This window comes from Hemitrygon akajei, chromosome 13 (assembly GCF_048418815.1).
Source record: "Hemitrygon akajei chromosome 13, sHemAka1.3, whole genome shotgun sequence".
Classification (NCBI taxonomy): Eukaryota; Metazoa; Chordata; class Chondrichthyes; order Myliobatiformes; family Dasyatidae; genus Hemitrygon; species Hemitrygon akajei.
The window spans coordinates 6,333,891-6,360,951 of NC_133136.1; the positions used below are offsets into that span (position 1 = coordinate 6,333,891).

A 27,061-nucleotide genomic window follows, 5' to 3' on the forward strand; every position below is an offset into this window, starting at 1 on the left:
AGACTTAAAGCACCAAGTGGCTTAATTCTGCTTCTATGTCTTATAGTTCAGAAACAATACCCATGAACTCTTGGACAATTATTTCAGAATAAAATCGCACGTGGGTCAGAAATAATGCAGTCATAACTGATGATCAAACAGCTGAATTGGTGAAAATATTGCTATTTTTAATTTAGAGATACAGCATAAAATGGGCCCTTCTGGCCCTTCGTGCCATTTCACCAGCAACTCCTGATTTAATCTTAGCTTAACCAACCGGTACATCTTAGGACTGTTGGGAGGAAACTGGAACACCCTGATGAAACCCACGCATGACTTGGGGAGGATGTGCAAACTCTTTACATGAGATGCTGGGATTGAACTCCAAACTCCAATGCTCCGAGCTGTAATAGCGTTGTGCTAACTACAATGCTACCTGGTGCCCCAGTGTGTATTATTTATGATGAGATCTAGAAGCCGGTTGCCTTTGAGGCCTGTCTGGGTGTGTGAATGGGTGAGAAATGGACTTGTTTTGCATTTGCTGTCTTGTTTTATTGGTATTGCTGCTTGTGTTCTGCTGAGCATTGTGGGTGTGCTATATTAGTGCTGGAATATGTGGCAACACTTGTGGGCTACCCCAGTACGTCCCTGGTTGTTAACACAAATGATGGATTTCACTGTATGATTCCATGTATATGTGATAAATATGAAACTGAAGCAACACACAGAAAATGCTGGAGGAACTCAGCAGGTCAGGCAGCATCTATGGAGAGGAATAAAGAGTCAGCATTTTGGGCCGAGACTGGAAAGGAAGTTGCCAGAATAAGATGGTGGGGGAGGGAAATGAGCACCAGCAAGAAGGTGATAGGTGAAGCCAAGTGGATGGGAAAGATAGTGGGCAGGAGAAGGAATCTGATAGGAGAGGAGAGTGCACCATTGGAGAAAGGGAAGGAGGAAGTGATGGACAGATGAGAAGAGGGAAGAGGCCAGAGTGGCGGAATAAAAGAAGAGGGAAGGGAAATATTTACTGTAAGTTGGAGAGACCAATGTTCATGCCACCAGGTTGGAGACTACTTAACGGAATACGAGCTTTTGCTCCTCCACCCTGAGGGTGGCTTCATTGTGCTAAAAGAGGAGGCAATGGACTGACATATTGGAACAGAAATGGGGATAGGAATTAAGATGGTTAGCCTCTGGGATATTCCGCTTTTGACGTAATAAATAAATCTGAATATATGTTGCACTGTGAATATCTTCCCAGGTCAGCAAGTCTGAATCTGCATTCTCCAGAAAATGTTTGTAAAGAAGAGCCATGTGGTGACTCTCTAATTGTATGTGTTGCTGTATTTCTCTGGAAGAAATGAGCTAATTTATACATTAATGGTTTGATTAACTACATATACTTACTACTATTTAGAGCGGTAGTGTGGCAGTTAGCATAACGTTTTACAGTGCCAGTGACCTGGACTTAATTCCCGCTGCTGCCAGTAAGGAGTTTGTACCTTCTCCCCATGACCTTTTGTGTTTCCTCTGAATGCTCCAGTTTCAAAGACATGGATTAGTAGGGTTATTGGTCACCTGGGTGTAATTGGATGACACTGGTTTGTTGGGCTGGAAGGGCCTATATACATTAAATAAATATACACAAGTTAGAGTATATTTAAACAAACAAACAAGGTATGTTATTCAGATTCCCAGAGTGTCAGATGTTGATATTTATAGGAGAGTACTTGTATTAGAGAGGCGTTTGATATGAGTATGAGTAAATTTGTAATATAAAGGGAATACTGTTTGGAAATTCAGTTTTATTAGATTATGAAAATAGTAATTTATCTGCATTATTCTGATTAATATTGATTCTCAAAAATACTATGTTGTCTAGTTTTATTATTAGGTACAGCTGATAGCCTTTAAAAACTTTAACCATAGGGCTTAGGAACAGAGCTAGGCTATTCAGCCAATTGAGTTTCTCCGCCATTCAACCATGCCTGATTTATCTCCCTCACCTCCATTCTCCTGACTTTTCCCCATAACTTTTGACACTGTTACTAATCAAGAATCTATCAAGCTCTGCTTAACTATACCCAGTGAAATGACACCCACAATAGCCTGTGATAGTGAATTCCACAGATTCACTACTCTCTGGCTAAAGAAATTCCTTTTCACCTCTGTTCTCAGGATGTCCTTCAATTATGAGACTGCCCTCTGGTCCTAGATTCCCTTACTATAGGAAATATTCTCTCTAGGCTTTTCACTATTCAATAGATTTCACTGAGATCTTACCTTCATTCTCATTACATTAGCAATGGCCTAATTCTGCTCCTATGTCTTATGGTCTATGGTCTAAAGTACAGGCCCGGAGCCATCAAATGCTCCTCATTTGTTAACCTTTTCATTCCCTAGATTATTTGTGTCCAATTATAGCTTTTGGAAGTAGCTTTTTAAATAAAATTTTGTTGCAGATATGAACCTGGATATTTGGTGCAGTTCATTGTCAAAAACCAGCAAAGCTGCTTCATCCAATACATCTGAGTATCAAATTTCTAATTTATTGTCTTCTCACTTGGCAAATCCAATGGGGAAAGAATAGAGAATAACCCTTTTATTTTTAAATATTTAATCTCTCTTTATACATTGGGAATTTGAACTGAGATTAATTGACTTGTTTGTAGTTGTTAATCAGAATCAGAGTAATTAATTTGCATGTTATTAAATGTCAAGGACGTACAGGTGCATTGGAAAATGTTGATTCAGAATCAGGTTTAATATCACGGGCATATATCGAGTGTTTGTCTTCAGGCTGCTGTACCATTTCCTTGATGGTAGCAATGAGAAAAGGGCAGGCATATCTTGGGTGATGTGTATCATTAATAATAGATGTTGTCTTTTTGAGGTGTCACCATTTGAAGATGGGGAGGCTAGTGCCCATGGTGGAGCTGGCTGAGTTTACAACTTTCTGCAGTGTTTTCTTCTCCTGTGCAGTAACCACTCCATACTAGATGGTAATGCAACCAGTTAGAATGCTCTCCATAGTACGTCTGACTCTAAATATGCTGCTTCTAACTACAGGGTCGTTCAGAGTCGATAGATGGCCACCAGGAAGCATATGCCCATCCACCACCTGATCAATCAGCCAAGACATTTCTGGACGCAGTCAACATACTCAAGCCCACTGCTATTATTGGTAAGTGGTAGAAACTTCAGCAGGAATGATGAAAACTAAAAATGGGTTCACCTGTAGATTTTAGGAACTAATTTGAGTGGTATTTTGATTAAGAAGGTTTAAATACTGAATATATGCATTGGGGGATCATTTTTTGAATATTTAAAAGGAAATGCTTGGGAGTACTGAACAGCTTTACAGTGCTCTTGGGCAATGTGAGCATTATATTGCCATTTAGTATATGTTATTTATTTAGAAATGCAGTGCAAAACAGACCCTTCTGGCCCGATGAGCTTCACCATCCTACAACCCACCTATTTTAACACTAGCTTTATCCCAGGACAATTTACAATGACCAATCAACCTACTAACTTGTACATCATTGGAATGTGGAAGGAAACTGGAGCACCAAGAGAAAACTCACACAGTTCTGATGGCGGTGGAAATGAACAGTGAACTCTGGAACGCCCTAAGCTGTAATAGCATTGTGTTATTCCACAGTGATATTGAAGCAAGTTGGAAAATGCATGGGCATGCACACTGATAGAAGAAATAAGTGTGCAGACTATTTTCTAAACAGGAAGAAAATCCAAAAATCTGAGATGCAAAGTGACTTGGGAGTCCTTGTGCAGAACACCCTAAAGGTTAAGTTGCAGGTTGGGTTGGTGGTGAGAAAGGCAAATGCAATGTTAGCATTCAATTAAAAGGTCTAGAATACAAGAGCAGGACTGCTGATCCTAATGCCAATGCTTTATAAGGCACTGGTGAGGCCTCACCTTGAGTATTGTGAACAGTTTTGGTCTCCTTATCTAAGAAAAGATGTGCTGGCATTGAAGAGGGTTCAGAGGACGGTTAATAAAGATGATTCTGTGAATGAAAGAATGTTTGATGGCTTTAGGCCTGTACTCGCTGGAATTTACAAGGATGGATGTGGGGAGGATCTCATTGAAGCCTTTCAAATGGTGAAGGGCCAAGATAGGGTAGATGTGGAATAGATGTTTCCCATGGTGGGAGAGTCAAGGACAAGAGGGCACAGCCTCAGAGGGGTATTCATTTAAAACAGAGACACGGAGAAATTTCTTTAGCCAGAGGGTGGTGAATTTGTGTATTTTGCAACTATAGGTGGCTGTGGAGGCCAGTTTGCTGGGTGTTTTTAAGGCAGAGGTTGATAGGTTCTTGATTGGACATGGCATTAAATGTTACAGGGAGAAGGCTGAGGAGGGGAGAAAAGGAACAGCCATGATTGAATGACTGAGCAGACTCGATGGGCCAGATGGCCTAATTATGCTCCCATGTCGTATGGTCTTATAGTACCTTGTTCATGTATCTCCACCATGGGTGGTCCAAAGCCCGGCTTCAAAAGGAGCAGTGTCGGGCTTAGGGCCAACAACCTCATCCCGTTAAAACCCAGAGCAACAGAAGTTCCAAAGACCTCATCCCTGGGAAAGGAATGATCTTCAACCATGAAGATGTATGAAGTTGTGTGATGAAAGTGGAAGCCACAAGGCCAATTAAACTTTTCTCAGCCCAGAACAGAGGACTCTGGCCAGCTACTTTTGGCTGCCCATGCCCCAGTAGGGATGATGAGGGTGAGAAGAAAATTCTGTTCATATAGATTGCCACTACTCAAGTATCTCAAGTAGTCTTGCCTTTCAAATCCACAATGTTTTGTCTAGTCAAATATTTCCTATTAGGTTTCCTCCATCACAAAATGAACCCTCTTAGCCAAAGTTACAAATGAGATGCCCTACAACCTGATTAGAGTACATTTTGCTGACCTCTTAAGTCTTCATTTCCCTGCACACTCATTCATGTGTCACCCAGGTTTCTGCTCAGTTATTGATTTAGATGAGAGAACAGCCTGGTTCTGGTGGTTTATATAAAGCAGCTTGAGCCCCAAGTGCTTTTTTGTCTCTGGAGTCTTACATCCTATCTATCACCAAGCAGCTGCAATAGACCTCCTTCTGTTACTAATCGGCCTGTCAACATCATTTGTCGCTATGGCAGCATTCTCCACATGTGCCCTAACAATATTATCTTTCCTCTATGTAGGTCAACCCCCAGCAAAACATCTGTTTTCAGGCAATACATCCTGACATATGGGCTGCTGTTTCTTTCCTTCATTTAACCCTGGCAGAAATCCTCTGAACTTGCCACTGTCTCAGTGTACAAGTATTAGAAAACAAAATGAAATGCAGTTGTTGTAAATTTAAAATAAACACCAAAAATGTTGGCAATGCATTGAAAAGTGAAGTTGCTTTGGGTCAATGACCCTTCATCAGTTTGAAAATTTGAACCATGTTTTAATCAACTCAGGCTTTCCCATTGTTGTCGATTAGGATTTGGTCATGTTAGAAAAATGCAGGGCTTTATTAAATTGCTACTTTAGTCATCTGTACTTGTGTATTTGGTTTTTCAAATATTGAAAAATTAAATTTTAAATTTTGCAGCTACGTGATTTTAAAGGTTCTCAATTTGAATTTTATTACCAGCAGGGGATTCAGACTGATGGCCTTGTAATGACTTTACAATCAGGAAAGCGAGATTGATTTTTAGTACTAAACTGGAGCTTATTTGAAACGTTATTAAAAATTATATATGTTAGAATGTCATTCAATTCAATCCAAAGTGGAAGTCAGATTATTCGCATTTCCCAGCTCTTGGCCCTCAGCTTTGTAAATTGTAGCACAGCTGATGCTCAGCAGTATGTTTTCAGGCACTGATTTCCAGTACCCCGGGTGGAAGAGAAAATGTCTTCACCTCTGTCTAATCTTTCTACCAATTGTCATAAATATAAGTTCAAGGCCACTTTATTAGGTACACCTGTACACTTTCTTAATGCAAATATCTTAATCACCCAGTTATGTGGCAGCAGCTTAATGCATGAAAGCAAGCAGGCATGGACAAGTGGTTCAGTTGTTGTTCTGATCAAATATCAGAATGAGGAAGAATGTGATTTAAGTAACATTGACTGTGGGATGATTGTTGGTGCCAGATGGCATGATTTGATTATCTCAGAAACTGCTAATCTTCTGGGATTTTCATGTACAACAGTTTCTAGAGTTTACAGAGAATGGTTCATAAAACATCCAGTGTATGGCAGTTCTGTAGGCAAAAACTCCTTCTTAATGAGAGGGGTCAGAGGAGAACGGCCAGACTGGTTCAGGCTGACAGGAAGGTGACAATCACTCAACCACAATTGTGCGGTAATGTGCAGAAGAGCATCTGCATACACAACACATCGAAGACTTCCCTGGGTTTCACTCCTATGGCCACTTTAATAGGTACACTCCTGTACCTAATAAAGTGGCCACTGAGTATATGTCCAGAGTTTGACCTCCTAAAGGAAGCATGATATAGAACTTTGTTTTAGGTAATTCCAATAGATTTTCCTTCTCCTCCTCTTTTTCAAAGAAAATGAATATATTTATACTTTGGCAAAAGATATAACCAACTTGATCCAGGCTGTTCTCTCACTAAAATCAATAACTGAGCCCAGCCAGTCTACAAAAACCCTCACGTTGGATCCTGATACTTGTGCAATCCAAAGATCCTTCAAAAGTCAAAATGAGGCGTAAAACTTACTGCTTATTGCTGTTTTATTAAATGTTACAAGAATGAAAAATGAAGAAGAAAGAGGAGCCGAGAGAGCACAGACAAAGGAAGGAAATAGTTGTGGTCGCCTCACACTCAGAGTAGAGATGACAAAAATTCCAGTGATAACAATTATACTTTAAGCTAAGAAGATTCTAGAAAAATACATAAGCAAATGTGCTATAAATACTGGAAAGTTCACTGAACATGTTATAGGTGATTACATAAATACACAAGCATGCATAGAAAAGTTAAACTACAAGAATAATAACAATTCTTCACCGAATCCTAACACTAAACATCAACAGTCCTCACAGCATCCTGTTGTATGGGGACTTCTCCGGTCCCTCCTGTAAACTGGAAACCAAAATGAATACATTGCTCCACCTGGTGCCAAATGAATACTGTGTACTTCTGGAATTGTGTTTATGTTCTACCCAAAGCATACAGGTATTTATCAGTACTAAAGGGATTTATAGCCTCTTCGGCTTCCTACCCTTCTTCCTCATTTCAGTATAATTCATTGTTTATTTTCTTTCCTTGTTTACTCAGCTAAAAATATACCACTGCACAGCCAGCATGCTGAAGCCTGTGTGCAATGTGAAGTTTCAGCTTTGACTTTATTTAATTTGTTTTTTGACAGGGGTCGCAGGTGCTGGCAGACTGTTCACCAAAGAAGTGATTAGTGCCCTGGGAAGAATTAATGAGCGTCCTATAATTTTTGCATTGAGTAATCCAACAACTCAAGCTGAATGTACTGCAGAAGAGGCATACACTTTTACAGAGGTATTATGGGCTTTTGTCTCTCTTCTTTCACACCATCTAATGTTGGCTTGTATATCCATGTCTAGAGGTAAGTTTATTTTTATATATGCTTTCTGTAATTTAAAATTTTTGCTGAAGTGGTATTTACTACTTTCCTTCATCCTGCAATTTAATTTTTGGTTTCAAGAACCAATCTTGAGATTAGAGCATAGAATCTAATCTATGTCACGATGGCGCCTTTTACTGGCAACTTTGTGTGCAGCCCTGATGGGAATCATCATATATTCCTGTTTAAGACTACTACAGCTGAAGTCCACTGTCACAGCCATGGGTACTTCAGTAAACAGTCCCTCTCTTTTTGCACTAATTTAATATTTTTTACATGCTGATTGTCATTTATAGATTTTATTATTATATATTCCAATGCATACCAACAAATTTCACAGCACGTGCCAGTGATATTAACTCTGATTATAATCTGATGGGGAGTTCGTTTGATTTTAGAGTCATAGAACGTTACAGCACAAAAACAAGCCCTTTGGCCCATCGACCTGCACACAGACCTTCATTCCCCAAATCCTGCAGTTGTAACAAACTATTCAAAGAACCATATCACCTGCCAACCTTAAATTTTGAAGCTTGTTCTGAAATGATCCATTAACAGAGAACATGATAGTATTTATTTATTATTGAGATACAGCACAGAACAGACTCTTCTGGCCCTTTGAGCTGTGCTGTGCATCAACCCACTCATTAATTTGAGTTTACACATCGGACAATTTGCGATGACCAATTTACCTACTAACTGGTACGTCTTTGGACTGTGGGAGGAAACCCAAACATTCCACAGGAAAAGGTGGACGGTCTCCTTACAGATGATGTCAAGATTGAACTCTGAACTACAATGCCCCGAGCTGTAATAGCATTGCGCTAACAGCTACGCTTCTGTGGCGCTCATAATACAGCATGTGTTACTGGACTATTAATCCAGAGACCGTGGTCACTCATTTCGTCAGGTATGATCGGATGGCTGTGCTGCCATGTCACCTTTATACTCTGCCCGTGATGGTATTAGAGAAACATGGGACCTTGGTGAAAATGGATTTGTCACCAGTCTTGATAATCTTTAAATAGAATGATGTCAGACTGTTTGTTGTCTTTGTAGGAAGTTTGGCACACTGGAGCATGTGCTGTGTAATCTGGTCTGGATGAGTCTCTGCCAAATACAATTGTTATACTTGTGTTGACAATGAGCGGGTCCATCTGGTCAAGGTCAGACTCAAACGACACACACAAAATGCTGGTGGAACACAGCAGGCCAGGCAGCATCTATAAGGAGATGCACTGTCGACGTTTCGGGCCGAGACCCTTCGTCAGGACAGACTCAGTTGATTTTTAGGTTTGTAGGGTGGGTTTTGGGGACAGAGAGGGGAGCTGGGGGTCATGCTGAAATGCTGTTCATAGACTTCAGTTCAGCATTCAACACAATCATTCCTCAGAAACTGATTGGAAAGCTGAGCCTACTGGACCTGAACACCTCCCTCTGCAACTGGATTCTAGACTTCCTGACTGGGAGACCTCAGTCAGTCCGGATCGGGAGCAGCATCTCCAACACCATCACACTGAGCACGGGGGCTCCCCACAGCTGTGTGCTCAGTCCACTGCTGTTCACTCTGCTGACCGATGACTGTGCTGCAACACACAGCTCGAACCTCATCAGCAAGAATGACGAGTCAGCTTACAGAGAGGAGGTGCAGCGGCTAACGGACTGGTGCAGAGCCAACAACCTGTCTCTGAACGTGAACAAAACAAAAGAAATGGTTGTTGACTTCAGGAGGGCACGGAGCAACCACCCCCCGCTTAACATCGATGGCTCCTCGGTAGAGATCGTTAAGAGCAGCAAATTTCTTGGTGTTCACCTGGTGGAGAATCTCACTTGGTCCCTCAACACCCGCTCCATAGCAAAGAAAGCCCAGTAGCATCTCTACTTTCCACGAAAGCTGAGAAAAGTCCATCTCCCACCCCCATCCTCATCACATTCTACAGGGGTTGTATTGAGAGCATCCTGAGCAGCTGCATCACTGCCTGGTTTGGAAGTTGCACCATCTCGGTTCGCAAGACCCTGCAGCAGATAATGAGGTCAGCTGAGAAGATCATCGGGGTCTCTCTTCCCGCCATTACGGACATTTACACTACACGCTGCATCCACAAAGCAAACAGCATTATGAAGGACCCCATGCACCCCTCATACAAACTCTTCTCCCTCCTGCCATCTGGGAAAAGGCACCGAAGCATTTGGGCTCTCACGACCAGATTATGTAACAGGTTCTTCCCCCAAGCCATCAGACTCCTCAATACCCAGAGTCTGGACTGACACCAACTTACTGCCCTCTACTGTGCCTATTGTCTTGTTTATTATTTATTGTAATGCCTGCACTGTTTTGTGCACTTTATGCATTCCTGGGTAGGTCTGTAGTCTAGTGTCGTTTTTTTTTCCTGTGTTGTTTTTACATAGTTCAGTGTCGTTTTTGTATTGTTTCATGTAGCACCATGGTCCTGAAAAACGCTGTCTCATTTTTAGTGTGTATTGTCGAAGTGACAATAAAAAGTGACTTGACTTGATGTTCATTCAGGGATGTGGGGAATGAGGGAACAGGTTGGATTCCAAGCCTGTGCTCTGCATTCGAAGGCCAGTGACATGGACATGGTTGGATTTTGGGCCAGCAGACCAGTGAGGATGATGGTTGGTGGACCTCCAGAAAAGCAAACCATCGAGACTGGAGTTCAAAGCCTAGTGTTCAGGGTCCCATTGTTGGCTTGTCTGGAGTTCGGGCTTTCATCCAGGGATCTCATTCAGCGGAAGATCGATCCCAAAGGTGATTGGAATTCTAGAAATTGAGGCCTGATGATGGAGCCTTAAGTCTGAATCTTTGTGAGTCCAATGGGGAAGTCGAAGACCCAAAGTCTGCTAATCTGCAGGAGACCGAAGAATGCATGTTCTGGCTGTATGTATGTGGGTTAGTGAGTGGTTGATGGCGAGGAATGGGGCTTGTTTGGCTATTGTCGCTTGATATATTCTGTTTTGTTGTGTTCTGGGTTGTTCTGCTGAACATTGAGCATACTGTGTTGGCGCTGGAATATGTGGTGACACTTGCAAGCTAACCCCAGCACATCCTTGAATGTGTAGGTTGTTAATGCAACAGTATATTTCACCATATGTTTCAGTGTACATGTGATAAATAAATAAATCTGAATCAAAAACCCACAAGGCCTGGAAGAAGGTGGAAACTCCATAGAAACTACACGAAGGTTTGATCCTTCATCGTCAGGACTGTGAGGTAGTAGCACTAATTGCTGAATCTTTTGTCTTTGATCTATCTCCATTCATAAAGGGGCTGGGAAAGAGGGTTGCATTTTAATGGCTATTTTATTTTGCTTTTTGTCCTTTTTATTTTGAGAAGCTCATATATTCTTGGTTGCAATTATTTTTAAATGACATCTAAAATATTACAGCTGTTTGGAGAGCCAACTATAAGAAGCAGTAGAATTGCCAGCAGTTGAAATGTTCTTTTAGCTGTTGCTTGTTTTTCACAGGGGAGATGCCTTTTTGCCAGTGGCAGCCCGTTTGACCCAGTGACATTACCAGATGGACGTGTGTTTCGACCAGGCCAGGGAAACAATGCTTACATCTTCCCTGGTTAGTCTGTTGTCTTTGGTTCTCTTGTTGTACTTGTTAGCATCTTTCTATTTCTGGAATTAAGCTTCTCCTTTCAAAGTTATTGATTTTATTATGTAATCATGATAGCCATTCTCAACTTTCCCTATATTTTGTGTGTGTGTGTGTGTGTGTGTGTGTGTGTGTGTGTGTGTGTGTGTGTGTGTGTGTGTGTGTGTGTGTGTGTGTGTGTGTGTGTGTGTGTGTGTGTGTGTGTGTGTGTGTGTGTGTGTGTGTGTGTGTGTGTGTGTGTGTGTATGTATATATATATATATATATTACATACATACATATACATGCACACACGCATGGACACACACACGACAAGAGTCTCAGAATAGAAGGGGCATCCTTTTAGATGAGGAATTTCTTAGATGAGGAAGGCACAGAGTCGACTGTACTTCCTTAGAAGGTTGGCGTCATTCAATGTCTGTAGTGAGATGCTGAAGATGTTCTATAGGTCAGTTGTGGAGAGCGCCCTCTTCTTTGTGGTGGCGTGTTGGGGAGGAAGCATTAAGAAGAGGGACGCCTCACGTCTTAATAAGCTGGTAAGGAAGGCGGGCTCTGTCGTGGGCAAAGTACTGGAGAGTTTAACATCGGTAGCTGAGCGAAGGGCGCTGAGTAGGCTACGGTCAATTATGGATAACTCTGAACATCCTCTACATAGCACCATCCAGAGACAGAGAAGCAGTTTCAGCGACAGGTTACTATCGATGCAATGCTCCTCAGACAGGATGAAGAGGTCAATACTCCCCAATGCCATTAGGCTTTACAATTCAACCGCCAGGACTTAAGAACTTTTTAAAAGCTATTATTAATGCTTTTTGAGATAGTGATTTAGATGCATATCATATTTTTTACTGAGTTAAGTATTGTATGTAATTAGTTTTGCTACAACAAGTGTATGGGACATTGGAAAAAAAAAGTTGAATTTCCCCATGGGGATTAATAAAGTATCTATCTATCTATCTATCTATCTTTAGCTAGGGAGTGGTGAATCTGTGGAATTTGTTGCTACAGGCAACTGTAGAGCCAAGTCATTGGGTACGTAGGTTCTTGATTGGTCAGTGCATGAAGGGATATGGAGAGGAGGCAGGAGATTGGGGCTGAGAAGGAAATTGATCTCCTTCTGTTGAGATGGTGGAGCAGACCTGATGGGCCAAATGGCCTAATTCCACTCCTGTATCTTGTGGTCTTGTTTATACATATTTCAATATTTCCTGAATTACTGACTTTACATCTGGCCTTTTGAGTTATTTTTCTAAATATTTTTCACACTAGAAAAAAAAGGCATTCCAGTAGGTGACATAAAATTCTGAAATACATTGAAAAGATTTGGAATTTTCTTATTGTTACTTGGGAGGTACAGTGAAAAGCTTGTCATGCGTACCATTCATACCGATTAAGTCATTACACAGTGAATTGAGGTAGAACAATACCAGAATGAAGTGCAGAAAACAGCTTCAGAGAAAAGTGCTGGGCAGTTGACAATAAGGTGCAAGACCATAACAATTGTGGATGGTAATGGGCCTTACGATGAAATAGCAAGCAAGGTTGCATTTGAAATTTTTCATGCAAGATGTTTTTAAGAATTGCATGTTGCTTGGAAATTTAAAATTAAAACAATATAAACTATAAAGCAACTTGTAGTCACAGGCAGAGCAGTTACCGTACCAAACTGTTATACATCAAGACAAGATGCTTTCTGTGGTGCATTGATTTTAAAAAAGATGGTAAAAGGTGACAGGGACATGCCAAATTTCTTAAGCCTCCTGAGGAAGTGGAGATGTTGGTGAGCTGTCTTGGCCATGATATCAACATGGCTGGATCAAGATGGTCTATGACTGATGTTCTCTCCTGAGAACTTAAAGCTCTCAACCCTCCCACCTCAATATCGTTGATGTAGACAGGAGTGTAGGCACCACCCCCTTTCTGAAGTCAATGGCCAGCTCTTTTGTTGACAGTAGGGAAAGGTTATTGTCATGACACCATGTCACAAAGCTGCCCATCTCCTGATTCATCTTTATTTGAGATGCACCCCATTACAGTGGATTCATCTGCAAACTTGTAGATGGAGTTGGAGCAGAATCTGGCCACATAGTCATGAGTGCAAGGAGTAGAGCTAGGGGGCTGAGAATGCAACCTCGTGGAGCACCAGTGGATAGAATGTAAAAATCTCCTTTCTCCATGGTGGGAATGTCAAAGATAAGGAAGCATAGATTTAGTGAGCAGGAGGTAAAAGGTTTAGAGGGGATCTCGGAGGGTTGGAGATTGGAATGTACTATGCCCCTCATAACCTTGTTATGTCTCTGTCAGGTCACTTTTCAATTTCCTACATTCCAGGGACTACAAGTACTTGTCTACACAACTTCTCCTATTAACTCAGAAGCCAAGTCTCAGCTATAGCATGGTAAATCATCCTGCACCATTTCCAGTTTAATTACAGTGGTGCTAGAAAGTTTGTGAACCCTGTAGAATTTTCTCTGTTTCTGTATGTACCACCTAAAATGTGATCAGAAGGCTGCAGAAGGACTTAAACAGATTAGGAGAACGGGCAAGAAAGTGGCAAATGAAATACAATGTTAGAAAATGCATGGTCGTGCACTTTTGTAGAAGAAATAAATGTGTAGACTATTTTCTAAATAGCGAGAAAATCCAAAAATATGAGATGCAAAGGGACTTGGGAGTCCTTGTACACAACATTCTAAAGGTTAACTTGCAGGTTGAGTCGGTGGTGAGGAAGGCAAATACAATGTTAGCATTCGTTTCAAGACGTCTAGAATATAAAAGCAAGGATGTGATGCTGAGGCTTTATAAGGCATTGCTGAGACATCACCTTGAGTATTGTGAACAGTTCTGCTAAATTTCTTTAGCTAGAGGAAGGTGAATTTGAGGAATTGTTACCACAGACAGCTGTAGAGGCCAGGGTGTTGGATGTGTTTAAGGTGGAAATTGATTGGCCACGTCATGAAATGTTATGGGGAGTGGGGCTGAGGAGGGGGCAGAAAGGATCAGCTATGATTGAATGGCAGAGCAGACTCGAAGGGCCAAATGGCCTAATTTGCTCCCATGTCATATGGCCTTATGGTCCACTCTCCTCGCCTATCAGATTCCTTTCTCTTCAGCTCTTTTCTACTCACCTGGCTTCACCTATTACCTCCTTCCCCTTTCCCCCCATTCCCCACCCCACCTTTTTATTCTGGCATCTTTCCCCTTCCTTTCCAGTCCTGAAAAAGGGTCTCGACTGTTTATTTCCAATGATGCTGCCTGACCTGCTGAACCCTCCAGCAGCTTTATTCATCACAACATGTTGGCATTCTTCTGCAGTGACTCTCCACAGAGTCTCTGAAAGTCAAAGTACATCACAATTTTATACCCTTTAGATCATTGGTAACAGGTGATTCAATAGTTGCAATGTTCACTCCAATACTTTGGGTTGACAATGCTTCCTTTGAATTACATGAGTTCAGTGAGAGACACCTCTGATTGGCTATACTGAGCCAAACTGATTGCAAACTTACTTGAACTTGCACAACGTTCATAATGTTACAGAGGTGCAAATTTGTTAAAACCATAGTTAATGTGGGGCAATTAACACAACCCCATTGTTTAAAGTTTGACTGATGCATAAGTAATTTCTTAGACTTTGGAGCAGCCTGTTCTTTTAACTACAATTTGCTGCTTGAAGTTTACAATTAAAACTGAAGACTGGTCTTGCTTGAATTAATAGTTGATATATTCACATATGGGTGATGGGGTTGGGGGTGTACTGTAAGGCACTTCTTCTTTCTGCTAGCCTGCAAGGTTCAGTACCTGCTTAGCCCCACCCTAACCCCCACCCCGATCAGGGTCATGTGAAGCTATGGGAGGAGGTGGTACATATCACAAGTCCTGGTTATGCGACCACTGATGTTAGGTAGTCAGTCTTTGCAGAGTATTGATAGTGGCTGAGGTCACCTGTCTTGTAAAAACACTGCCCAGAAGAAGGCAATTGCAAGCTACTTTTGTAGAAAAATATGCCACAAACAATCATGGTCATAGACTGTGATCACCCACGTCGTATGACATGGCACATAGCAAACGTACGACATTTACATAACTCCAGAATACTCCCTAACAGGAAAAATGTTCTTTTTAAGTCTATAATTAATACCTATAAGACCATAATTTATGATTTGGACTATGGGATTAATGGATTTTTGGCTAAATTTGCTGGTGGTACAGAGATAGGTGGAGGAGCGAGTAGTATTGAGGTAACAGAGAGCCTGCAGAAGACTTAAATAGTTTAGGGGAATAGGCAAAGAAGAGACAAATGAAATACAATGTTGGAAATTACAAACCCCATTTCCAGAAAAGTTGGGATATTTTCCAAAATGCAATAAAAACAAAAATCTGTGATATGTTAATTCACGTGAACCTTTATTTAACTGACAGAAGTACAAAGAAAAGATTTTCAATAGTTTTGCTGACCAACTTAATTGTATTTTGTAAATATACACAAATTTAGAATTTGATGGCTGCAACAAACTCAACAAAAGTTGGGACAGAGTTAAAATAAGATTGAAAAGTGCACAGAATATTCAAGTAAAACCGGTTTCGAAGACTCCACATTAAGCAGGTTATTTGGTAGCAGGTGAGGTATCATAACTGGGTATAAAAGTAGCGTCCATCAAAGGCTCAGTCTTTGCAAGCAAGGATGGGTCGTGGCTCACCCCTTTGTGCCAAAATTCGTGAGAGAATTGTTAGTCAGTTCAAAAGGAACATTTCCCAATGCAAGATTGCAGAGAATTTAGGTCTTTCAACATCTACGGTACATAATATTGTGAAAAGATTCAGAGAATTCAGAGACATCTCAGTGCGTAAAGGGCAAGGTCGGAAACCACTGTTGAATGCGCGTGATCTTCAAGCCCTCAGGCGGCACTGCCTAAGAAACCATCATGCTACTGTGACAATTATAGCCACCTGGGCTTGGGAGTACTTCGGAAAACCATTGTCACTTAACACAGTCCGTTGCTGCATCCAGAAATGCAACTTGAAACTGTATTATGCAAGGAGGAAGCCATACATCAACTCTATGCAGAAACGCCGGCGAGTTCTCTGGGCCCGAGCTCATCTCAGATGGACCGAAAGACTGTGGAACCATGTGCTGTGGTCACATGAGTCCACATTTCAGCTAGTTTTCGGAAAAAACGGGCGTTGAGTTCTCCGTGCCAAAGATGAAAATGACCATCCTGATTGTTATCAGCGAAAGGTACAAAAGCCAGCATCTGTAATGGTATGGGGGTGCATCAGTGCCCACGGCATGGGTGAGTTGCATGTACGTGAAGGTACCATTGACTCTGAGGCGTATATTAGGGTTTTAGAGAGACATATGTTGCCATCAAGGTGACGTCTCTTCCCGGGACGTCCATGCTTATTTCAGCAGGACAATGCCTGACCACATTCTGCATGGGCTACAACAGCGTGGCTTTGTAGACACAGAGTGCATGTGCTTGACTGGCCTGCTGCCAGTCCAGATCTATCTCCTATTGAAAATGTATGGCGCATCATGAAAAGGAGAATCAGACGACGGAGACCACGGACTGTTGAGCAACTGAAGTCTTATATCAAGCAAGAATGGACAAAATTTCCAATTGCAAATCTACTACAATTAGTATCCTCAGTTCCAAAACAATTAAAAAGTGTTATTAAAAGGAAAGGTGATGTAACACAATAGTAAACATGCGTCTGTCCCAACTTTTGTTGAGTGTGTTGAAGCCATCAAATTCTAAATTTGTGTATATTTACAAAATACAATTAAGTTGGTCAGTAAAACTATCGAAAATCTTTTCTTTGTACTTTTGTCAGTTAAATAAAGGTTCACATGAATTAACATATCACAGATTTTTGTTTTTATTGCATTTTGGAAAATATCCCAACTTTTCTGGAAATGGGGTTTGTATATGGTCATGCACTTCGGTGGAAGAAATAGACGAGCAGACTATTATTTAGATGGGGAGAGAATTCAAAATGCAGAGATACAAAAGGACTTGGAAGTCCTTGTGCAGGATACCTTAAAGGTTAACCTCCAGGTTGAGTTGGTGGTGAAGAAGGCGAATGCAATGCTGGCATTCATTTCTACAAGTATAGAATATAAGAGCAAGGATGTGATGTTGAGGCTCTATAAGACACTCGTGAGACCACACTTGGAGTATTATGTGCAGGTTTGGGCTCCTTATTTTAGAAAGGATATACTGACATTGGAGAGAGTTTAGAGAAGATTCACGAGAATGATTCCAGGAATGAAAGGGTTACCGTATGAGGAACGTCTGGCAGCTCTTGGGCTGTCTTCCCTGGAGTTCAGGAGAATGAGGGGGGACCTCATTGAAACATTCTGACTGTTAAAAGGCCTAAACAGATTAGATATGGCAAAGTTACTTCCCATGTTAGGGGAGTCTAGGACAAGAGGAGTTTAGAACAGAGATGCAAAGAAATTACTTTAGTCAGAGGGTGGTAAATTGTGGAATTTGTTTCTGTGTGTGGCTGTGGAGGCCAAGTCAGTGGGTGTATTTAAGACAGAGATAGATAGGTTCTTGATTAGCCAGGGCATCAAGAAGCAGGGGAGTGGGGATGACCAGAAGAATTGGATCAGCCCATGATGGAATGGTGGAGCAGACTCGATGGGCTGAATGACCTACTTCTCCTATATTTTATGGTCTTCTAAGACATAGGAGCAGAATTAGGCTATTCAGCTCATCGAGTCTGCTCCACCATTCCATCATGGTTGATCCTGGATCCCATTCAACCCCATACACCTGCCTTCTCGCCATATCCTTTGATGCTCTGATCAATCAGGAAGTGATCAACTTCCACCTTAGATATACCCACAGACTTGGCCTCCACCACATTCTTGACAGAACATTCCACAGATTCACCACTCTCTGGCTAAAAAAATTCCTCCTTACCTCTGTTCTAAAAGGTCACCCATTCTTCTAAATTCCAGTGAGCACAGGCCCAAAGCTGCCAAATGCTCCTCATATGTTAACCCCTTCATTCCCAGAATCATTCTCATGAACCTCCTCTGGACTCTCCGCAATGACATCATTTCTGAGATAATGGGGCCCAAAACTGTTGACAATACTCCAAGAGCAGCCTGACTTGTGTCTTATAAAGCCTTAGCATTATCTTCCTGCTTTAATATTCTATTCCAGTTGAAATAAATATCAAGATTGCATTTGCCTTCTTTACCACAGACTCATCCTGTAAATTTACTTTCTGGGAGTCTTACACGAGGACTCCTAGGTCCCTCTACACCTCTGATGTTTGAACCTTCTCTCCATTTAGATAATAGTCCACACTATTGTTCCTTTTACCAAAATGCTTTATCATTGTATTCCATCTGCCACTTTTTTGTCCATTCTTCCAATTTGTCTAACTCCTGCTGCAATCACATTGCTTCCTCAGCACTACCTACCCCTCTACCTATCTTTGTATCATCTGAAAACTTTTCCACAAGGTCCTCAATTCATTATCCAAGTCATTGACAAACAATGTGAAAAGTAGCGGTTCCAATACTAACCCCTGAGGAACACCACTAGTCGCTGACAGTCAATCAGAAAAGGCTCCCTTTATACCCACTTGTACCTCCTGCCTGTCAGCCATTTTGCTATCCATGCCAGTATCTTTCCTGTAATGCGATAGGATTTTATCTTGTTAAGCAGTCTCCTGTGGCACCTTATCAAACGCCTTCTGAAAATCCGAGTAAATGACATCCACGGCTTCCCCTTTGTGTACCCTGCTTGTTACTTCCTCGAAGAACTCTAAAGGATTGGCCAGGCAAGATTTCCCTTCACAGAAACCATGCTGATTTTGACTTATTTTATCATTCGTCTCCAAGTACCCCAAAACCTCATCCTTAATATTAGACTCCAACACTTACCAACTACTGAGGTTGGGATATTTTCAAGGGATTATTGGAAATTATGGTTTGCTGATGTCTGAAGCATTGTCTAATTGCTATTTGCATAACTGATTACATGTAGAATATACTGTGAAAATTTCCTCCTATTTCTGCTCAGATCCAGTTTGACTTTGGTCATTGAAGTTATGATTGTGTTGCAGGTGTTGCACTAGCTGTTACCCTCGTAGGGGTTCGTAAAATCAGCGATGAAGTTTTCTTGGAAGCTGCAAAGGTTTGTGATAGAAACATAATTAACATTTGTGGGATACATTACTTTTTCTTGAGGGGTGATGTTTTCTCTTATAAATATGATTCCAGCTCATTTGAGGAAAAGGAGCTATAAAAGCTAAAGGAATCTCAATCAACAGTGCAGCCCCAACCTAAGACCCTTCTCCAGTTGCCATTCTTCAACTTCATTTTCCAGCATTGCTGCTGCACAGCCCAACATTGAGCACTCCTGTGTTCAGTAACTACACCAATGCTTTAGCTCCCTCTACTGTCCCTAAAGAGGGTGCTTTAGTAGCAGTAGCGATAATAACACTTAAGTGGAGTATTATGTTCTCATAAGGGATTGTTTATTAGTGGATCCTCAGATGGCTGTAGAGCAGGGGTTCCCACCCTCGGGTCCATGACCCCTCAGTTAATGGTAGGGGTCTGTGGCATAAAAAAGGTTGGGGACCCTGATCTGGGATCCACGTATTCTGGTGCAGTGTGGGTAAGAGTAAAAAAATTAGTCCCTATTTAGGATGAGTTTCAATGAATGGAGGCAATTAGTTTAAATCATTTTATAATTTGCAAAATAAAATCTTTGGCTCAATATTACATTTTCATTTCCTATTATTGAAAATGAAAATGTAACATTCATATGCCCATTCTGTCAAAGTCCATGTTCTCTATTCAGGGCCATAAGAAATCCCACTATGAATTTGACGATACATCACCCAGATACCTGGGAAGAACTTGCTTTCCATCTTCCATTGGTTTTAGCATTTAACCGCATAATTTGCTGAAATGGTCTTTTGGCTGTAATTTTTAAATTGCTAATTATATTTCTAAATTTGTGTAACAGTTAAGACTTACTGCCCATTATGCTGCTGGTGTTTAGGGCAGCATAGTAGGTCCTCTATCTCTGTCGGTGTTCATAGCTTCCTTCATCGCGTCAGTAGCTTCCTCTCAGTTTTCACTACTGTCAGTCATGCAAGGTCCAGGTGGAGATTCAGGAATACCGTTGCACACAGATGTAGAAGGATTCTTCATTGCTGTTTCTGTAACAAATTTGTTTTTCCAATTAGGGTTGTAAGTCCTGAGCTGAAAGCCCAAACATGGAGGACCGGTGGATCACTCTTAGTCTGGTCTCTGTCCTTTGACGTGTCTACCAAAAGCCAAAGCACAAAGCTCTGACTTCAGTCAACATAGCTCTCTGGGTCATTGTCGCACATGACAAGGTTGTGGTCCTCTTGAGGATAACAGTTATGAGTTGCTAAGTTAATTACGGAACCAAAAGATGTTAGCTTTGGACTTGTGTAAAAGAGTTGGTTTAATATTTAGTCAGCAATGCCGTGCACCAGTCTGAAACTGGCTTTGTTTACTTTACATGAATTAGCTAGTTTCCAGTGATATCATTGGGCCTAATTTCAAGCATTGAAGCCACTATGCATTAGTGGTATTTATGAAAAGCTATACATAAAGACTGACAAACAACCAATGTGCCAAAGAAGATAAATTATACAAATACAAAATAAATAATATTGAGAACATGAGATGTTAAAGTGAGTCTGTAGGATGTGGAATCAGTTCAGAGTGAAGTTATCCATGTTGGTTCAGCGGCCCAGTGGTTGTAGGGTAATAATGGTTCCTGAACCTGGTGGTGTTGACTTATGGCTCTTGCATCTCCTTCCTTTAGAGAGTTGTGAGAAGAGAGCATAGCCTAGATGGTGGAGGTCTTTGATGATGGATGTTGCTTGCTTGTGGCAAGTAAATTCACCCAGTGGTGGGGAGAGCTTTGCCTGTGATGGACTGGGCTGTATCCACAACTTTTGTACACTTTTCCATTGGTGTTTCTGTACCAGGCTGTGATGCAACTACTAAAGATACTCTCCAGTGTGCATCTACAGAAGTCTGTCAAAGTTTTAGATGACAAGCTGAATCTACACAAACTTCTCAGAAAGTATTAGTGTGGTTAAGTACAACTTGGAGAAACTTAAGACAGGCAAGACATATATTTCGGACCAGGCTAGCAAAAGGATCTCTCCCCTTCCTGAATGCAATACTTGTAGTCAATTGTATTCCTTTGTTCTACTTGAATGCCTGCAAGCAAATAAATCTGAAGGTTGCATATGATGACATGTATGTACTTTGGTAATAAATTTACTTTGCACTTTGAATAAGTAAAAGGCACTGTCCAGCTTCCAGTGAAGTTCTGATCACCACTATAAGCTTTTATGCCTTGCACCAAGAGGGGCTGAGGAAGAAGGAGATCACGGTAGTGAAGCAGTTAGCATAATGTTTTTTTTCAGCTTGTGGCTTTCTGGAGTTCAAAGTTCAATCCTGGTGCTGTTTTGCAAGGACTCTGTCTAAGTCCTCCCCATGGATTTTTCCCGGGTGCTCTGGTTTCCTCTCACTGTCCAATAACATACCGGATAGGTTAATTGGTCATTATAAAGCTTGCCTAGTGATTAGGTTAGGGTTAATCTGGACTGTGGGGTTGCTGGGACAGCCTGGCTCAAAGGGCTGGAAGGGCCTACTCTGCGTGTATTCATTAAAGAAAGAAATTTAGCCAGGGCTCCCATGGATTGCCAGTGATCACTTGAGTGAGGAGTCATGAAACTTTACCCATAGAATTATACCTGAGCACACCACAACAGCAAGGTTAGCAACTTCAGGAGAGGAAAGAAGATTGGAAAAGAAACAAGGAAACACAAATTTCGTTAGAGTTTCTTGATTAGTGAGGGTGTCAAAGGTTATGGGGAGAAGGCAGGAGAAAGGGTTTGAGAAGTATAATAAATCAGCCATGATTGAACAGCAGAACAGACACGATGGGATAAATGACCTAATTCTATTCCTAAGTCTTATGTGTATGATTTTCATGAATTAACACAATGTAATCGAAAGTGCAAAGTAAAATTTATTATCAGTCTATACACATGTCATCACATACCACCTTGAGATTCTTTTTCCTGCGGACATACTTAACAAATCTATAGAACAGTAACTGTAAACAGCATCAATGAACAACAAACTGTGCAAATGCAAATGTAAATAAATAGCAATAAATAACAAGAGCATGAAATGACGAGGTAGGGTCCTGAAAGTGAAACCATTGGTTCTGGGAACACTTGAAATAGAATGAGTACAGTTATCCCCTTTTGTTCAGGAGCCTGATGGTTGAGGAGTAATAACTGTTCTTGAACCTGGTGTGGATATTGTGTTATTAATCCAAACTTCATTAATTACTGGTATTTGGTTTACAGTTGAATCAGTCACATAGCTAAAAGTGTCCTTCTGCAGTTTATCAAATCCATTATAATTTTTGTGTTTTATACTTACAATTCCATATGTAAATTTTGTGCAGGCACTTGCTCAGCAGGTGACCAACGACGAACTGGCTGAAGGACGACTTTATCCACCCTTGTCTAATATCCGGGAAGTGTCTGTTAATACTGCAGTTAAAGTGAGTATCCTTATACTTGGGAGATCATATTTCTTGTAAAACTATATCAGAATTTATTGAGAATGATGAAATAATTGGTATCGTTGATGAGTTTTAAGTCTTCAGTCCTCATTGGTGGAGTGGCAGTGTGCAAAACAGAGTACATGTTGTCACATACAGCATACATAGTTATTATCCAGCACACACAGTCACAAAATAATAGCACAAGCCCTGAGTGGCATGGCCTTAAGATTGACAGGTCGACATAAAGTGCAAAGTGTGTGAAAATAGTATACTGTTACAGACACTGTTCAAATTTAATTGTCATTCAACCACCCATGGATACAGCCAAATTTAGCATATTTACTCCAGGGCCAAGGTGCAAAACATAGTACCAAGGATCATACATGGCATGGGGCTCACATAGCACATATAAGATAACAGTGAAATGTTGTCACACAAAAAATTATATAGTCCAAGTCCCTGAGTTCATGAATGTTACAGCAGTCAGCAGTCAAACACAGTACAGCTTGTCTTTTGCCAAGCAAACACTAGGGGGCAGCATTGACTCCAGCATGGATGCTGTGTCACTCCGGTGGAACGCACCAACACTGATGCCTCTCTCCTGGACGGCTGTAAACAGATGACATCGCGGCTAGAGGCCTAGTTCTTGCAATGACTGAGACCATGCAGCTCCCCTGCCATCTGCCAATAAACTAGTGAATCGGACTTGCAGCATTTCACATCAGTAATGTCTTAACAAGGTCTTGCGATCACATGAAAAGTGATTATAATAAAGCAAGCAGTATCTTAAGTATGTGAATCAGCAGCAGTAAATGTTGAAAAGTGACCAATGCAGAATGAAAGCGTGTCTGAGAGTTGGGGAGTGTTTAGTTCATGTGTTTTCCTTTTATACCTGTAGATACAATACTTTAAACAGTCGTTTCAGTTAAAATAATATCTTTAATTTGAAGTTTTCACCTTCCTGATAAATTATTTGTGCTATATTGCAATTGTATCTTTACTCATGGTAATGTGCGGGTTAGTGCAATGCTTTACAGTTCTGGTTTCCTCCCTCATTCCAAAGACGTACGGGTTACATAAGAAATAGGAGCAGGAGTAGGCCATCCGGCCCATCGAGCCTGCCCCGCCATTCAGTAAGATCATGGCTGATCTGTCCGTAAACTCAGCTCCATCTACCTGCCTTTTCCCCATAATCCTTAATTCCCCTACTATGTAAAATTCTATCTAACTGTATCTTAAATATATTTAGTGAAGAAGCTTTAACTGCTTCCTGGGCAGAGAATTCCGCAGATTCACCACTCTCTGGGAAAAACAGTTTCTCCTCATCTCCATCCTAAATCTTCTCCCCATCTCCATCCTAAATCTTCTCTCCTGAATCTTGAGGCAATGTCCCCTTGTTAGAGTTAGTGAGGTGTGGGCTTACTGTGTTAGTGCCGGAAACACGGTGACACTTGTGGGCAGCCCCCAGCACATGCTTGGATTGCGTTGGTCATTGATGGAAATGACACTTCTCACTATGTTTTCAGTGCAGACATGAAGAATAAAGCTAATCTTTAATCTTTCTTGAACAAGACAGCTGGAATTCTGTTTCCTTTACCAATAGAATCTCATTGGCTGGGAACAACATCGATCCACTTGATATTAGCTTGACATGACCTTGTATAAGTGTGACAAGGGCTGGAAGAACCGGTTGTCTACAGGGAGGAAACTGGAGCAGCCAGAGGAAACCCACTCAGTCATGGGGAGAATGTACAAACTCCTTACACAGTGACACACACAAAATGCTGGACGAACATAGCAGGCCAGGCAGCATCTATGGAGAAAAGTACAGTCAACATTTCAGGCTGAGACCCTTTGGCAGGACTCTTACAGACAGTGGCAGGAATTGAACCAGGGTTGCTGGTGCATAAAAGCCTTAATTTGGTTTAAGACCATAAGACATAAGAGCAGATTTAGAACACTTGACTCATCAAGTCTGCTGTGCATGGCAGATTTATTATCCCTCTCAGCCCCATTCTCTTGCCTTCTCTCCATGACCTTTCACACCCTGACTATTCAAGAACCTATCTACTTCCACTTTAAATACACCCAATGACTTGGACTCCACAGCAGTCCGTGGGAATGAATTCCACAGATTCACCACCCTCTGGCTAAAGAAATTCCTTCTCATCTCTGTTCTAAAGGGATATCCTTCTATTCTGAGACCGTGCCCACTGGTCGTATACTCTCCCACTATAGGAAACATCCTCTGCACGTCCACTCTATCTAGGCCTTTCAATATTTGATTGTTTTTAATGAGATTCTCTTCTTCTCCTCCCCCCCCCCCCAACACCCAGTGAGTACAGGCCCAAAGCCAAAAAAAACCTTTTTTTTTAAAGAAAATAAACTTGATTCATAATTTTAAAAATTATTTACCAAAATAAACTGTTCAATGCCTTTTCATTCTTTACATTCATAATCAATACTTTCAGTACCGTTCTATTACAATCTAACACATCAGTAGCGTTGTTGCCACTCATGTCGCTCTGGTTTCAATGAGATCCTCATTCTTCTAAACTTCATCTCCTCATATGTTAACACTTTCATTCTCAAGAACCTCCTCTGGACCCTCTCCAAATCCTGCATTTCTTTTTTAAGATAAGGGGACAAAAATTGCTTACAATACTCCAAGTGTGGTCTAACCAGTGCTTTATAAATCATCAGCATTACATCCTTGCTTTTATATTCTAGCCCTCTCGAAATCAATGCTAACCATTTGGTTTTGTTTTGTTACAGGTTGCAGAATACTTTTATGCAAATGGGATGGCATTAGAGTACCCAGAGCCGAAGGACAAAAAACAATTTTTTCTATCAAAGATGTGGAAAACTAATTACGAATCATTCCTTCCAGATGTTTATGACTGGCCAGAGTCTGCAACAAGGCTCCCTAATTTGTAACATAATTCCACCTTAACCCTTGTTATAGACACAGAATAGTTAAAATTAGTTTTTGATAAGTTGCCTTGAAACTTTGTATGAAAGGGAAATTTTGTTAGCTAACTTTTTCTGACTTTAACTGTTATTCGTTGGATTCACAGTTCTTGAAGTTAACTGTGGTGCAATGAACATGAAATGTGACTCCTTCAAAACTAGTTCTGTCTAGATCATTGCTGAAGTGTAGCTTTAAGTGTTTAGGAGGCAAGAGTTGTCCCATGATTTCACTTACAAGTTATCTTTGTTGGAATGGAATTATTATTGTTGAAAAGTTTAAGCAAAATATTAGAATCATGATGTCCTGATTCTCCTCCACCTCAAATTCAGATGCTGCATTATTTGTGATGACAAGTATATATTTTAAAAAGTATAATTTAAAATAGCCTCATTTAAAATTAAATTCTTGGAAAGTAGATGTGAAAAATTAGGAGTTACCTTGCATGTTAAACTTGTTAATGTAAATTTTAGTCATGACTGATTTTAAAGGTGTTGGTGAAAGCACTTAAATATTTTTTGTTCTAAGCTGTTGACAAAATGGTAATTTTTAAAATTTGCTAATATCAGTTGAAAAGCAGTATAACTTCAACACAAATTTCCTGTCAGGTTGTATTCAGTGCTTGATGCTAAATGCTTGAAGATAACTGTGTTAGTGTACCAAATATGAAATATGACTTGTAGTTTATAGCCTGGTTAAATATTTCATATTGCCCATAGAATGAGACTCTGAGAAGTAGTCACTTGGATTAGAAAAAGTTCTTCAGCAGGAATATCCTGCTCAAGGTATAGGATACAATTGATCTTAAACATTCCTCAAACAAAAAAAAAAGTTTTTTTACAGACTTCGTCAAATGTTATTTGCATAGCATTTCTAATGAATATGTGACTGATGCATAGGTCCATTTCTACTTTCTACTTCTTCCCAACACTCTTCAGTATTCTGTTTAAAAAATATATATCTTTCATTATAGGACAATGTCAGAAATTCAACCAATGTTCTATGACATTAACTGTAAGATTGATGTAAAGAATATTTTCCCATTCACTGAGAAAATACAGTATTTTTGTACAAAGATATATTACTTGTTTTGCTGGAGTATGGAAAGTCCAGTGTTTGTGTATGGAGGAAAGTAGTGACAACCGTATTCACACTAAATTACATTACAATGATGTTGAAAATTTGGAAGAGATCTCTCGTCAGTTGCACTTCTTGGAATAATGAAAATAAAACATTTTAAAAGCTTCAGTAGTTGTTGGTAAACT

General features: G+C 40.7%; 1 protein-coding gene across 1 annotated transcript in view; it reads left to right on the forward strand.

The window, feature by feature from the left end:
• Nucleotides 1-27,044, forward strand: part of me2 (malic enzyme 2, NAD(+)-dependent, mitochondrial) — a 102,630-nt gene extending 75,586 nt beyond the window's left edge. The window contains exons 11-16 of the mRNA XM_073064084.1: nucleotides 3,049-3,163; nucleotides 7,380-7,522; nucleotides 11,096-11,198; nucleotides 19,317-19,387; nucleotides 22,727-22,825; nucleotides 25,604-27,044. Coding sequence (XP_072920185.1) covers nucleotides 3,049-3,163; nucleotides 7,380-7,522; nucleotides 11,096-11,198; nucleotides 19,317-19,387; nucleotides 22,727-22,825; nucleotides 25,604-25,765 — 693 coding nt within the window. The 3' untranslated portion in view covers nucleotides 25,766-27,044. The remainder of the gene's footprint in view (nucleotides 1-3,048; nucleotides 3,164-7,379; nucleotides 7,523-11,095; nucleotides 11,199-19,316; nucleotides 19,388-22,726; nucleotides 22,826-25,603) is intronic.
• Nucleotides 27,045-27,061: the final 17 nt, after the last annotated feature.